Here is a 15,537-nt window from a genome sequence, read left to right as displayed (position 1 = left end):
TTCTTTTCTCGAAATCAGATCGTTTTGGTCCCAAGACTATCGAATATAGCATTGATATCACGTTCATGACACATATACATCGTTGAGTAGCTTGTTAATCTTTAGCAGAAGTAATATTTGACCATAAACAGTCCAAGTGCATTTTGCTCAATTGTACAAGCACAATACACACGATGCCAGAATATAGAGACTGAGATCAGTATCCAAACCTCTAAATAAGGATAATGGTAAGCTGTTATTCATCCATCTTTGAAAATGTTGCCCGAAATATCTGGAACGCTTAAGTGGCACATATAAGAATTAGCAATGTATCACAGGAACTTGTAACCTAGAAATAATTATTTGACGGGGTGTTTTTGTGCATAAAATGTATTTATAAATAGTCATTTACATATAGGTTTACACTAATAAGATATCTATTTCTTCAAATTTATTAACATTGAAAATGTGTTTGTATGAAAAACACACGAACAGCAAAGTTAAGACCGGCAGTGGAAGCCATTTTGTCATACGTCATCACTTGTTGTGAACATTTTATCATATGTAAACGTCATATCCGGTGTTCCAAATAGTAAAGATTGAAATCGCACTTTGTTGGTTTCGTTGCTGAAACATTCCCTCAAGAGAAAATGTTCGATTGTCTCAGTCCGTTGATAATAACACATCTGGTAAATGTGTAAAGCTGTTACATAGCATAATTCAAATATACATAATATAGATATATATTTAAATATATATATATATATACAACATAAATAATGTACTTAATTACAATGCGATATATAAGAACAGAAATCACGTAGAAACAAAACTCAGATAGAATTCCTACTCCATTATAGAACCCGTCTACTTCATGATACTTACCTACAGAGTGTAATATTTCTCTCACTAGGGGAATAAGGATATAAGAGTGAGTTTTGAGAGCTATGAAAAAAGGCCTTAGATTGTATACCTCTATGCCTACATAAGAGTGTATTAAGGGGAAAAAATGGACGGTATGAAAATATAAATAAATATTTCGCAGCAACCAGACTGGATATTCCCTGATTGGTCAATCTGAACAACCAGTAACGGGTTAGGTGGTAACAATGTCCAGTCTCCGAAATTCCTCCATTTGTAAGGTTATGTGGTCGATGCTTTTGTCATCTTTCTTTGCCCCTGGGAATTTAAAGTCGTCCAAAAAGTAACAAACACCTTCAATATCTTCAGGGAATCCGTCTGGTAGATCCTCACGTGTTCGTGGAGTGTACGAAAATCCCTCTGTTTCGGTAATACATCTGAAACATGTAAAGGCATACCCTTTAACAATGGCGTCATATATTGATAGTACTAAAATTCCATTTTCATTTGATTCACAAATACAGACAAAACTACATGTATAACGTATAAGCGCAGGCCTTACTTGTAAGTGGTTGGACTAATGTTGATGCGTTCGGCTTCACTCCCACTCTCAAATTTGTTTGCAAGAGTGACATTATTTCCAAAAAGACAATATCGTGGCATGCGCACTCCAACAACTCCAGCTAGAACGGATCCAGTATGGAGCCCTATTCTCATCTACACAAGAAAGTTATATGCCGTTATAAAGGGGATACAGAGGCTGCAAAAATCTAGCATTATATATCTAATCATCTAAATATCATTATCACTCTGCTTTATATTACTCCTAAGTATATTTCCGTTTCAATATCAAGATTGCCTGATGAACGAACGTTGTGGGATAGCTATCATAATCACAATAAGGTCAGGAATGGATGACGATAAGATTGCACTATTTTTTTTAACCTTTTATATTCATCGTTTTTAAAGTTTTAATGGACAATCTGTGGCTACTTCAAAATACATGTATATAATCTGAATTGCGAATACCGTTGGCGGTCGTTTAGCGATTCCACAGTTGCAGATACCTTTTAAATCTTTCGAGTGGCTTTTAGGGAGAAATGTCAACGTTTTACAAACTACATTTAAGTATTGTTACTATTAAGAGATATTCTAAATATACATCGCTCATTCGATCTGAGTGGGAGCCGCTTGGCCGCTTGTCATGCATACCCTAATGGCATTCCCATCCTTAGATCTCTCCTTGCCGGCGATTTCCATCATCCTTAGTGCCATAAACGAAATTTGTTCAGCATGTCTCCTTGACCTTTTATGGAGGCCCCCTGCTACGCAGTAGGCGTCACCAATTGTCTCCACCTAGGATGAAATAGCGTCACATTGTAAAATCATACTATACACCCAATGTCGTAAAAACACCACACTGTAAAACGCTGACTCTCCGCCTTGCGATGATAATTACTTAGTGTAATTTGATAATACGTATGCATGCCATACGACAAAAGTAAACTATCACATCGGATAATAAACCTCGCGTCATCTTTATCCAGTTTACACAAATACATGTTACAACACTTGGGTATTTTTAAGTTGCCGTTTTACAAGACATTGTGTTACTGTCGTATTAACAAATACAAGGATGGGTACTTCTTTATCACTTAATATAAATTGCCTCAAGTTTAGAAAAGTTAAGCTGATGTTTCAAGTATCCCATTATTCTAGAATATTTAACTTTTCAGGAATATAGTAAATGATTTGATAAACGCTTCATATCCTGCACAGGTAAATTCAGAAAAAATACATAACATCACACCAACTGAATTGTTTTACTAGTATCTGAAATCGACCGTGAAGTCTGTAGGTCCAACCCACAGTATGTAAAATATGAAATGCACATTAACGTTAATAAATTACATATCCTATTATTATTCCATGTAATATTCAAAATCATCTCCATCCAAATTGCACTATAGAAGTTATGAGGGTACAAACGGAAGCCATGGCGAAAACGAAAGTGACTAATCTGTTTGAGATTTTACTACAAGGTAATTATGGTCCAGATGACAAGTATTTTTTTTTCTAAATAATTAAAATGGGATAAATGTGTAATGATATCATAAAAATCAATAATTGTTTCAAATACGAACATCAATGATTAACAAATGTGCAAGAGCCAATCCACTGAATGGCGTTTTGGCCCATAATTCTGATAAGAGAAGTCCTTCCAATGTCTTGCGGGCAAAGTGGTACTCCCATTTGCATTTAAGTCCATATTAATCTTCGTGAAATGAATTGTTTAATTCTTATTTTGAAGATAAAGAAACGAAAAAAAGAAATCGAAGGAAAATATCGGTTAAAATCGGATTTTTATAGCTTAGTGGGACGAAAAGCCATTAGGTTTTGTGAACGGTTTGATTACCCGAAGAAATCGACCATGCCTCTGGTTAGGGTAAATCGCCCAAATGGATTATTCGTTATAATTGTGTTAGCTTCGAGAAGGCTAATACCAAGTGATTAATAACCAGGCCACATAGAAACCCTGTACAACCCAAAACGAAAATGCGAGATCGAAGAGGAACTTGCGATAACTATAAGGAATCTTGGCAATAAGTTGCAATATGATATTGAATGACGTTTCCATTCACAGCTTTGAATCACCAGATCACAATGGGATCAACATATATAACTTACACGTACGAGTTTCTTTGAACCATGACGTCACAAATGTCACATGAACGTTACCAAGCATTGATACTGTAAGGCGTGAAGAAAGCGTATTGGTAACAGCGACGTGTCCAAATTTTTTGGGTTTTTTTTTTCGAGGGGGGGGGGGGGGGGTTGGGGTTTGTAAGAAAGTCGAATATTACAAATGTAAACAAAATAGTTTATTCAAAGGATGTTTGGTGCCATATGAGAAAAATATTGTTGCAATATATTTGTATTGAAATATTAAAAATAACACACACACAAGAAAAGAAATTTTAGTAATAAAAACATACTTCTGAACAAATGGTCTAATAATGTGATGTCGATTTCCTATTATCATCTGATCAGTAAAATAAAGTGAGAATTTCATTTCATCGTTGAGTGTAGATTGATAGATTCTGGCTTTACATGAAAAGAAGAAATATGCTACTAGACCTTTCGAAACCCCTAATTTTATTATAGGTTTAGACACCTGATACATCAGGACTCCCGATATAAATTTTCCCGTCGTTAGCTGATAGTGTAAACATCGATATCTTTTATCTAATTTCACAGCATGGACACATTTGTTATCTTGTACAGATGTTCACACTGTTGTTGTAATTACCCTTGGCCACATATTAACATAAACTGTAACCCACAAAGTTTCTTTACATTCTTAGTAAAACCTCAGTGCGGAAACGTGATTGTGGGCGGTGGTTTGTCTTTTAAAAGAAATATAACAATTACATAGATTATTGAAAGACATGCTTAATATATACTGCCAAATCTTATGTTTAGGACTATGAAGTACGTAGTGTTGCGTCGACATGACAAAAAACTGATTACAACACACGCGATTGTCGGTGATTACATCTCAGCTTTTGAGATGTAAATGGTTTCCATGTTTGACCTAAGATGCCTTCCTCGATTGACTGACTCTGTTTGACCTGTTTTTCGACCGTGGCAGACTTTCCTTGCTCTTTGCTGTCTTTACCTATCTGGTTGAATCAACGTTACCTCATTCCAAAAGGATTGTGGAATTATCTCGACCGGAAGTTCAATTAATTAATTTCTAAAGTAATTTTTGTTTTAAACAGCAATAGTTGTCTTATGTCACGTCACATATCGCACAAAACGACTCAATCTCATAGAGGTCTTGGGTACTAACAACTTTTTCCCATTATCGTTGTCATGCAACTCGCTTGAACTGGATGTATGATGATATAGAAATAATTCACCATGGTGAAATATCAAAGCCATGCACTCAGTTTAATCAGGAAAAAATGGTAGTCAGAGCAAACAGCTTCCGATAACGTTTGCTTCTTCATCAAATGCAATAATCTGTATCAGTGAGCGAATTAAATTTTTCTTCAATTAATTTTCTCCTCCTCCTTTCAACATTATTTTTTACACTCCCAAAGTGCGCCAACTTTGACAAAATGCCAACCTGATTTTAATCATGAAAATGTATCATAATAACATATCTATGCTTACAGCATAAATTCTTGGTTATATGCAAAGCAGCTGAAAGATGCAGCACTGTTTGACCTAACCAGACTAAATCAACACTTTCATACATCATGATTTAAAATCAGAAATATCACTATTGTAATCTAGGCGTACACTCCATTATTTATCTACCAACAAAAACATAGTTATTTCCTTTCCCATCTAAGATTCCAATATCTCTTAAGGCTTTTTTAAATGTTTTTACTAATACAGTTTCGTGTTCTCACAGCTTCTGGAGGCGTGCCAGTCCGAAGGCATGACAATCCAAGAGCCAGCATGTGTCGGTTTCTCGTTAAAATGATTGGCTCTAGGACGTGAGTATAAAATTGGGAGCATATCATCCCTTTTATTCAATCACATTACCTTGTGGGACACTCTCAACAAACTTAAGAGCTATCAATAATTTATCGGTCGATGACTCAATCAAAAATATATTTCTATGTTGCCACTAACATATTTGTCGGCCGATGACTCAATCAAAATATATTTCCATATTGCCACTAACTTATTTGTTTGCTAATTGCAAGAAATCTGTTCATATGCACCTTACGCAAGACGCTTATTCTTCCGAAACACATGGTGTGGTTATGTTTATTCTTTTGTCAAAGCTTTCAATGTCTTTTGTTATCATGCTACCCATTTTCAATCGATTCGAGCTTTCCTTGTTGTTTTTTCATTGAACAAATACATACCTCAACATACACATCAGGTCTGTTACAAATCAAATATAGACTAGTCCCACTACCTTAATCGAGTCTTGATCAAACTGTTTTCATTCGAAAATGAATATTCTTCCTTTGCAACTTAAAGCAAGAATAATTTATTACATTGTTACCAAGCTTAGCATGTTATGTATCCTCCAACAAGTAATGTTTTCATCAGAAAATTTCAACAGCACACCATTAAAAGCAAGGCAAGTTGGCATATATCCAAAACAGTTTACCTGACAAATGCATCAACTACACAGTTATGTAGAAACCGATAAAACTGACCGATATCTCAGAATATAAGTATTACTAGGAAAAAATGAATTATCGACACTGGCAACACTGAGTTGAAACTCCTTCCTTCCATCTCGTTGTTTATGGTCACAAAAAACAATGTCTTTAATAAATCAAGAAATATGAAAAGGCAAGAAGACATTAAGAGGAATATAAAGCGGCGTAGAATTCCTACAGATAACTCGATGTCAATAAGAAACACAGATGTCCTCTTTTCATTTACTTTGATGCAGTAACAGGTATTATGCGGAGTGTAGTCTGTATAGCTGTAGTGATGCGGTCACACAATGATGGAAACACAAAAACTTATGTGTGTTCTGTGACGGAAATACAAACCAAACAGCAACAGACTTTCTTATCGTTCAAATTAGGCATATTTCTATGGTATAATGTTCACCTCAGTAAGATGTGAAATGACATGGGCAAATAACATGCTATAATGCCCCTGTTTCCGAACAGTATGCCATGGACTTTTAAGTGTTTAAAGGTTTCTGTTAACAATCTTATACCAACATTGAATAATCTTGATATTGCATTCATAGTCATAGTAAATGACAAGGTTTTGGAAGCAAACATTAGATTGAGCTTTAGCCCAATATGTTATAGTTATATGTCGTTATTTATAACGACTATAAATACAATAACAAAACAGCTTGATGACAAAAGCTATGTACCTCACAGATTTTATCGCTTTTTTTGAAATCCTATCTAATTTTATAAAATAAAAAGTTAATTATGACTATGACCGACTGCACATTTTGACGGTGTTACGGTGATGATCAGGCGAGAAATCTATAACTGTATTTTCAAACTTCACTTCTATGAGACATATTTATACAAGGAAAATGCCACGTCATTCTAAGCATATAGAATTCAATTTCACTTAGGTTATCTTTGTTATTGATGATAAGAATTACCTTGTAAACGTCAACCACTCCACAAAAATGGTCAAACTGAGTGTAAAGCGAATTCAGCATGTTGATGACCTCCATTGGAGTACAGGACGAACAAATCGCTGTAAAACCGACAATGTCACTGAACAACATCGTGACGTCATCAATCTTCATCGGATCAATTGTCTCTCCTACGATGAAAACGATAACATAATAGTTAAGATATAAACTAAACGGGTAGAAGATGTAATGATTTTAACAATTCAACAAAAATACAAATCACTAAAAATCAGTTTAAAAGAACAAAAAGAAACTGATTTGACTATTTTCGTTGTACATCCTTTTCAAAAGATGGTGTGAAGCAAGTGTCTCCCCTCCCCCAGAGAGCAGAAAGTATGAAAAGAGGGGGAAAATCCTACCTTAGACCGATAATGCGATTTCTTATTCTATAAAAAACTATGATTAACGTTGAGAGCGTTTTCCTGTAAACATACCATAATGCTTGCTAAAGTAAATTATTAGAAGGATTCACATACTAATGAAACTTGAAAAATGGGTTGAGTAAACTTGTCGATATTGTCCGTGTATTAAAACCTCAATCCGACAACGACAACGTGACAGAAGTTAACACTATTGGGAATTCATACTTCAATAACGAATTAAAATGTATAGGAATTGTACAAAGAACAAGCAGGTGAATAACAACTTTTGGTACAAATTTAGATAAAAATCAATGTCGGAAACCAGATAGGAAGGTACAATGACCTCAAAATTCAATAAATTTCATAATGAAATCATTTAAAAAGAAGGAAGTGAAAGTTAAGTGTATATTACAAAGCATCCCTTAATCAAAATAGAGATGTCAAACAGTATTAACAAGGCTGCCTCTGTATTAGGAAACATAACGTTTTATATATTTTTGTAGGCCTTGGGCTCTTGCTGTTTCCTTAAAGCCTTTACAGCTCGACATACTGTTGGTGCATTCTGGTTTCACCAAATTTCGTTCTTCTCATGAAAGCAATTGAAAATGAGAGAAATAAAAAGAGAGAAAAATATTCCATTTCCTCACTTCCGAACAACAAGTACTTTTATTGATATATCTCAATCCCGCAAATATAAACGTTTGTCAATACAAATGATTACATAAAGACTCCAGAATCCGGACTCTGTTAATCTTAAAGTTAGTCTTACAGTTTTCCAAATAGTGATGAAGGTTGCTTATTTTGTTAACTGTAACCCATCACGTTAATTACTGACATAAGTCGACAATTAAGTTAATGTTAATTGATTTAACGAAAGGGCAATTCTAAAGCTGTGTCTATTTTCTACATTAACTTTGCCCTCGCTGTTAATATTTCATCGTGGAAACATTTAGTGTGTCGTTACCAATTACCGAAATACCGTCTATGTTTTCCAAGTTTGTCACATATTGCTTCAGTTGTTTGACAGTGTGTATTTCGGCTTGGCAAGAGTTCGTGAAAACAAATATTGTACTGACAGTAGAACAGGCAAACTCACATTCTATGGGAAAATATGAACTCAAGAAAGATTTGCATGAAGACAACAGAAAAATAAGAGCTCAAAGAATAAAACCAGGTATTCCGGAACACCCGCCGTGAAAATCTTGGTCAGTCCAGGTAAGTAATGTCATGTTCCCAAATGAGAACAAGGTATACAATTACGGAACCAACAGGTAAACAAATGAACATCAAAGATCACTCAAAGAAACAGCCAATAAAACATAAGAGTATAAGATGTGAATTATTAAAATATATTTATGACGACCATAATTTTAGTGCTAAGAAATCAAATTTTGATTGAAAATCATATGATGTTAGCCACAGTAATGTTACATACGTAGACAATACTTTATAATCGAGAATTATGTTTCGTCCTAGATAAGCGATGGGTATCTCAATTTGTCACAAAACCAGTTGTTGTTTGCGAATAAAATGCAATAACTAGTATAAATATCAAGATTAGTTAAAAGCATGTCGACCAAACAATTCAACCGCAAAGTCGATAAGATTTATTAACAAAAATAAGAATCTCACATTTCGGTAAAAATTTTATCCTCAAATCGTGAAAACTATATTTCAGTATATTTCTATATTTCCGAAATGATTTGTATCAATATGTAAAACTTCCAATGACCAGGTGACATGAATACGCCCCTAAGTCTAGTAATAACGTACCTCTCCAGAGACGTTCGGCGATATTTGAGGGGAAAATCATCTCCAGCAATTCAATATTCTTGGCTTTTTCATGCTCTACGGCTTTGGTACCTTCAATGATACCATTCTTCAGTTCTTCCATACGTTTTTTCAAACTTGCCTGTAACAAACGATTTTATGATGAAAACAACGACTGCCCCTATATCTCTAGCTATACAAACAAAACATATGACACTTGTATCGTTTAACCCGCAGCAACCAGCACAATCGGAGCTAGCGTAAAAGTTTGGTAAAACATGGTTTTGGACTATGGCAAAACGAAAAAAAGATGATGATAATAATGATAATGACACTGATCGACAGGACCGAAACTTCGACACGAAAACATAAGCTTAGGTCACCTTAAACGAATCTGTGAAACATAACGAAATCTTAACACTTATCATGAGTTAAGCGTCACCACATGTGGTACCGTCATTATTTGCCGTCAAATAATTAAGCATACGACTTAGATCGAAGTATCCATCCAGATCATACTATATGATACAGAAGAAATGAGTATCCGGGGAACAAGGTCTATTGGTATCGACCTCTTTGTCACATGTCCGACAATTATCCATTGACTAGAATGGCTTTGGGATGTTATTTATCACACTAACGATAAGCTTCATTTTAGTCTAAATTAGCCGGGGCGTCCCTAATTTTGTTCTCGAGATGAGCCGCGTGGTGTGTAACTTATTATAGCTTGATTTATTGTTCCCCTAACAAACATAGACTACTTCCAATGACCACCGGTCACTACAAGGGCAACGGTGTTCCTAGAGTTCAACAGAAACATATTGAACCAATATCTCACGTAATAAATTTATATTGGACATGTATCCGTCTTTGTAATGACATAAAATAGCGAGAAAAACACAGATGTTAGATAGTGAAATGATATATGCTCTGCTTCATTGGTTTTAACAATGACTAATTTGTACTCTGTTCCAAATATAGTATATTTATATTCAGGCGTACAATGATGATTATATCGAATCAAGCTATAAGGTTGAAGGCATATGCAAACAGGGACATGGAATGTTGGCTGATCCATTATAAAGATAACCTATACAAACAAAAATGCGGATAGGAATATCATAATTACCTATCTAATTGAATTTAGAACAAAGTATAATAGAAAATGAAATACGATATTAGAATACTTTAGGCCTTTTGCGTCACTGACGAGTCATAGCAGCGCAAAAGTGTCATAAAATACAGATTTATATGTTATGAGGTTTTATTTCTAAATGTGTATAAATTTTGTACAATCTTATATTTTCATTTATCAACAGCGTATTATGTCTTGTGTTTCACTTCACATATGTATCACACTATGACGCTGATCAACCTTGAATAATTAAAAAACGACACATGTGATAAGCAGGTAGGATTTAAAACAGCTACCCATGGTGACAAATCCAAAGTCAGTATAGTTCAAGACGGAAGAGTTAATTCAGTGAGACATTACTGATACATAACTTCGATCTCACCAGCTCTAAGACCTCTATAGACTTTTTGTTGATAAGCTATGGCCACGATGGAAGTCACTCATTACTAATTAATGACACAGTTGCTAGGTTAATGTATAAGACGTTAATAGAGCGTGGGTATTGTGTTGGTTCTCAACAATTTATGCCTCGACTGCTATTCGTAGTCTCAAAGGTATATTTGGCTTGATAAATTTCATATCTTGCATCAAAATGTTATCCCCGGAGGATCTATTATTATCCGTTCAGTCTACAACGGACGTGTTGTTTCTGCCAGAGGTGATCAGTACCTGTCTTGACCAGAAATAGACATAACTTCCCCAAAAAGCAGTTTCCAGACAAAAAATGGTCATTACATCATAAAAAGAATTTTCGGACCTAAAAACTGCCATTAAATAAAAACGAGAGACTATCCCGGTCCAGATATGGCCGTAATTCACATCTAAAACAAACCCAGGATCAGCTTTATTAGAATCAGTCTTACCAAACAGGGATATGTTCGCAAAAGAAATAGGCTCCGGTGCACTGGAGAGTACTTCTATTTAGATCAACATTGACCAACAGATTCAATCAGACTAGATGACAAGATTTAAGTGATCTGTTTTTTTTTTAAATATAACGTAGTGTACTCTTAGCTCACCAATCTATTTGAACAGATCAAAAGGCTTTTTCCGGGACCTTCTCCTTGTATAGACATGATGTCTACCGAACCCTGAGCAATAGCTCCTGTAAATGAACCACGGGATAAAGCCAAATTGTACTTGGTCAAGAACTCGTGCGATATGAGATAGAATAGGCCTGTTAGTGTAATAGCACGGATGTCCACTTTAGTAATATCATATAAGTGTTTACTTTTCGGAAGATACAAAAGGTCAGCATATCTCACGAATTATAACGAAACGATCAGTTTAGAAAGGGAATTCATAAGACTAAGTAATGTGATTAAATCATCTTTGTAAACTAGGGTTGCCTTTGAAAAGTCCCTCGAGTTCCTGTATATGTCAGGGCTGATCCCACTCAACATACTTTACTCTTTGTAATGGGTTATCTAAATTTTTACATAGGATTGGCTAAGCCTATTAATGGAGGACAACTCAATTGGTGGCCTTTCTTCTACCATTTGAAATTGGTGCGGGGCTCTAACATCTCCTTACACGATAACTTAAGCCTACGCAAAGTGCATTGTTTTGTACAGCCGGGCATCTAGTAATAACCGCTATTTAATCCCTGATAGGTCAACAACAACATTTTGTATATTCAGATATGGGTAGATCCTCTTACAATGTTGATAGAGTTCTGAGAGACATAACAAGAAACCAAGCATTGCTGGAATGACGGTTTCGTGTATAAAGCCCATATACAAAATTATGTGTTACATAAGGATATAAACACATACAGTTACTTAGCCTATCGCTTAAGTGTGCTTCGGAAATTTATCAAACAGCCCTCATGACATGTAGTGATTCTAATGCTTATCAAACAGGACAAGAAATTTTCATAAAAGTAGAAGGCTTGTACATAACGGAATATATTTCTTTAATAAACTAATATCAATCATCTAGATGCTTCCTTCATGTACAATTATGTGGCAGTTTTGTATTAAAACAATAAACTAATATAAAGTGGAAACTACTGCTAATTGATAAATTTTAAACATTTTTATGCGTAACAAAATGAAATTACGGATTAAATAATGTTATTAAGTTAGTCATGAGATTGGGGCTTAAATGAATATATATGTTTTAATTTTAACAATCGAAACAATTGTCAAATTAAATTGCATACGTTCTTATTAAGAAATATGGGTATGATAAAAGGAAACGATATCATGAAATGTTATATCATATATTTCTGGTTACGATTACTCGTTATAGAAAGGGGATGGGTGAATCTAACGCAATTTCATAACTCCCTTTTCGTAAACATTTACATTGCCAATACAATATTTCAATGAGTAGGTGTCCTATATAGACGGTATGATTATTGATCATCGATAAATACGAAATAGAAAATGGCATTAAGTGAATTACGAATCCAGTGTTATTTTTTTTTCTAAAGTCAGGAATAGTCATCTGCATGCTTAATAACACCATTTTTGATCATATCAGCGCTCTTGCAAGCATTACATAATATTTCAATTATTGCCGATTTACCGACTTCTTTGTCGGCACTACAACCTTACCTACACGGTAATCCCTGGGATCTGACAATGGACCACTGTTCAGGAATATCAGACGGAAATGACACTTCACGATTATCTGGTGTCAAACTATTGAACCCATATATAACGAACCGATTGTTGCGCTAGATACTTGTGACATTACAAGCCCTCCACATGTGGTGCACACACCACAAAACGAGGTTTTAGTATCCAGATCGATAAGTCTAGCCTGGTGTAAAATGCTACTTATTTATCCGTATAACCAGTGTCAGGACTTAGGCAGTCTGCCAGACGAACAAAATCTGAGGGCAGACAAGGCCTATTCAGAATTGGACACATTCTTTGGAACATATTTACATAACACGAGTTATAGATAATGAGTGTATGACGAAACAGCTGTTGATTGACTCAACGATGAATTAAATGCGTCGGATATAATTTATTTCTTTATAAAAGTTATTTTGATTTCATGCCACACAATCATATGAACTCCTACTCATCACCAAACTGTATCCAAGGTCTTTGGTGTTTGCGGCGTTTCTCAAACAACAAAATATTGGTTATTCTGAGCACTATTGCAATGGTCTGTCGGTATTAACCAGAGGGGTAAGTGAATTGATTATTTCTATAGTAATTAAATCGCCATGGTATTTGAATACGACAATACATCTACTGCGTCATTAAACAACCGTGATTTGTCAGCCAGTTTCTTTTTGTATTGGTTGTCTTAGTGTTAATTTATCTCGTGAGCGGATTTTATCTTCGTTTTAGTGTGTTATGAGGTTTCTTTTATTTCTATTTTAAAGAGTCTCTGGTGACAAAACAATATGGAATGGGTCTTTGAAATAACATGAGGAGCATGGCTGATGAAATGTTATCCCAACACTTATGCAATAATTATTGATAAGTAATTGGTGATAAGAGTTACTAAACGATGTGGAAAAGCATAAAATATAAAGATGAGGAAATGATGTGAAACTGGGATGAAAGATTCAAAGAAACACTAAACAAGTACATATGTCCGTAGAAGAAGCCGACTCCAAGAATATAGAACCACGTGTCTCTTGAAGAAGACTCTCAGAATATAGAACCACGTGTCTCTTGAAGAAGACTCTCAGAATATAGAACCACGTGTCTCTTGAAGAAGAAGACTATCAGAATATAGAACCACGTGTCTCTTGAAGAAGACGACTCTCAGAATATAGAACCACGTGTCTCTTGAAGATGACGACACTAAGAATATAGAACCACGTGTCTCTTGAAGATGACGACACTAAGAATATAGAACCACGTGTCTCTTGAAGAAGACGACACTAAGAATATAGAACCACGTGTCTCTTGAAGAAGACGACTCTCAGAATATAGAACCACGTGTCTCTTGAAGATGACGGCACTAAGAACATAGAGCCACGTGTCTCTTGAAGATGACGACACTAAGAATATAGAACCACGTGTCTCTTGAAGAAGACAACTCTCAGAATATAGAACCACGTGTCTCGTGAAGAAGACGACAATAAGAATATAGAACCACGTGTCTCTTGAAGAAGAAGACTCTCAGAATATAGAACCACGTGTCTCTTGAAGAAGACTCTCAGAATATAGATTCACATGTCTCAAGAAAAAGGATTAAGTGTTAAAGTCCTATTATATTTCCATAATGCATATCTCCGAATATCAACAATAAAATCACATAACCCTTCCATAGTCAGCAAATATTGCATTAACACTTTATCATTCTTAAGACTAATCTGAAAACTACTATTTGCAACTAACGATGGATTCGATAGTTATTGTAACACTGGTATTACTTATTCGCAATATCTTATTTTGGTTTATTGATTCTAAGTTCAGATGTCAATTCGTCTCTTCTATCTTAGGTGTAAATAGCTGATCAATAGCCCTATCAGTAAATTGAAGAAGGGTTGCATTTTCCTCAATGCTCTATTAAAATATCTGTTAGTAATCCCCGATCTATATACCCCGGTGTTCTTAAGCTTTTACACTTCGATACCAATGAATATTTCATCGACATTTTCCTGGCATTTCAAACAATAAAAAGCATAATGCAGAAAAGTTTGGCGCTTTGCGTTGTATAATTTGGACGTTTGGCCACACAGACACGGACATTTACTGTTTATCTTCATATGGGAGATAGGTGTCTCGGGCAGCGGAGTTTCCATTATTCATACACATACCAGAAAGGTCTGTTTGAGATGACACCTCCAGGAGTATAGGAATACATGGAAGGCAAACATGGTAATAATACACGTGTAGTAACAGCTACGAATGCACCGAGTTGGTTTATTCAATACACAAAAGAATATCCTCACTTGGACCTATTTCAAAACATGGGGAAATTGGCGTGTTCATCTTGCTGACTCCTTGAAATAGCATCTAGTTTGGCCTATATCGAAATATTTTACTCATGATGTCGTTAACAATAGAAATAAGAATTTGGAGAAATATCAAGGAATTGACAGAATTCATTTATCATTGTTCATCAAAATTCATGTACATATTAGTACTAAAATATTTAACCTTACCACCACAGAGCAACGGAGCTATGGAAATATTTGACTTTATATGGAGTTATTTAAAGGACATTGATTTGTAATTTGGTTAAATGATCTTAAAAGCACACTAGTAACAGGATGTGTGCTATGACGGACGGTATTTCAGGAAAGGTGCGTTTCGGCTGCAGTATTGCACTGATAGTGTCACAGATATGATTTCATTGACATC

The 15,537-nt window shown here is 35.1% G+C and overlaps 1 protein-coding gene across 1 annotated transcript in view; it reads right to left on the bottom strand.

The window, feature by feature from the left end:
- Positions 1–805: 805 nt before the first annotated feature.
- The window catches only part of LOC132563409 (guanylate cyclase soluble subunit alpha-2-like), a 58,204-nt gene continuing 43,472 nt past the window's right edge, over positions 806–15,537 (bottom strand). Inside the window, exons 6-10 of the mRNA XM_060228173.1 lie at positions 9,124–9,262; positions 6,953–7,119; positions 2,053–2,196; positions 1,403–1,557; positions 806–1,277 (exon numbers count right to left, since the gene is read on the bottom strand). Coding sequence (XP_060084156.1) covers positions 1,076–1,277; positions 1,403–1,557; positions 2,053–2,196; positions 6,953–7,119; positions 9,124–9,262 — 807 coding nt within the window. The 3' untranslated portion in view covers positions 806–1,075. The remainder of the gene's footprint in view (positions 1,278–1,402; positions 1,558–2,052; positions 2,197–6,952; positions 7,120–9,123; positions 9,263–15,537) is intronic.

The sequence above is a fragment of the Ylistrum balloti genome, unplaced genomic scaffold (genome assembly GCF_031769215.1).
Source record: "Ylistrum balloti isolate Yb309-2 unplaced genomic scaffold, AGI_CSIRO_Ybal_v1 Utg369674, whole genome shotgun sequence".
Classification (NCBI taxonomy): domain Eukaryota; kingdom Metazoa; phylum Mollusca; class Bivalvia; order Pectinida; family Pectinidae; genus Ylistrum; species Ylistrum balloti.
This window is presented reverse-complemented; position numbering and strand designations above follow the sequence as displayed.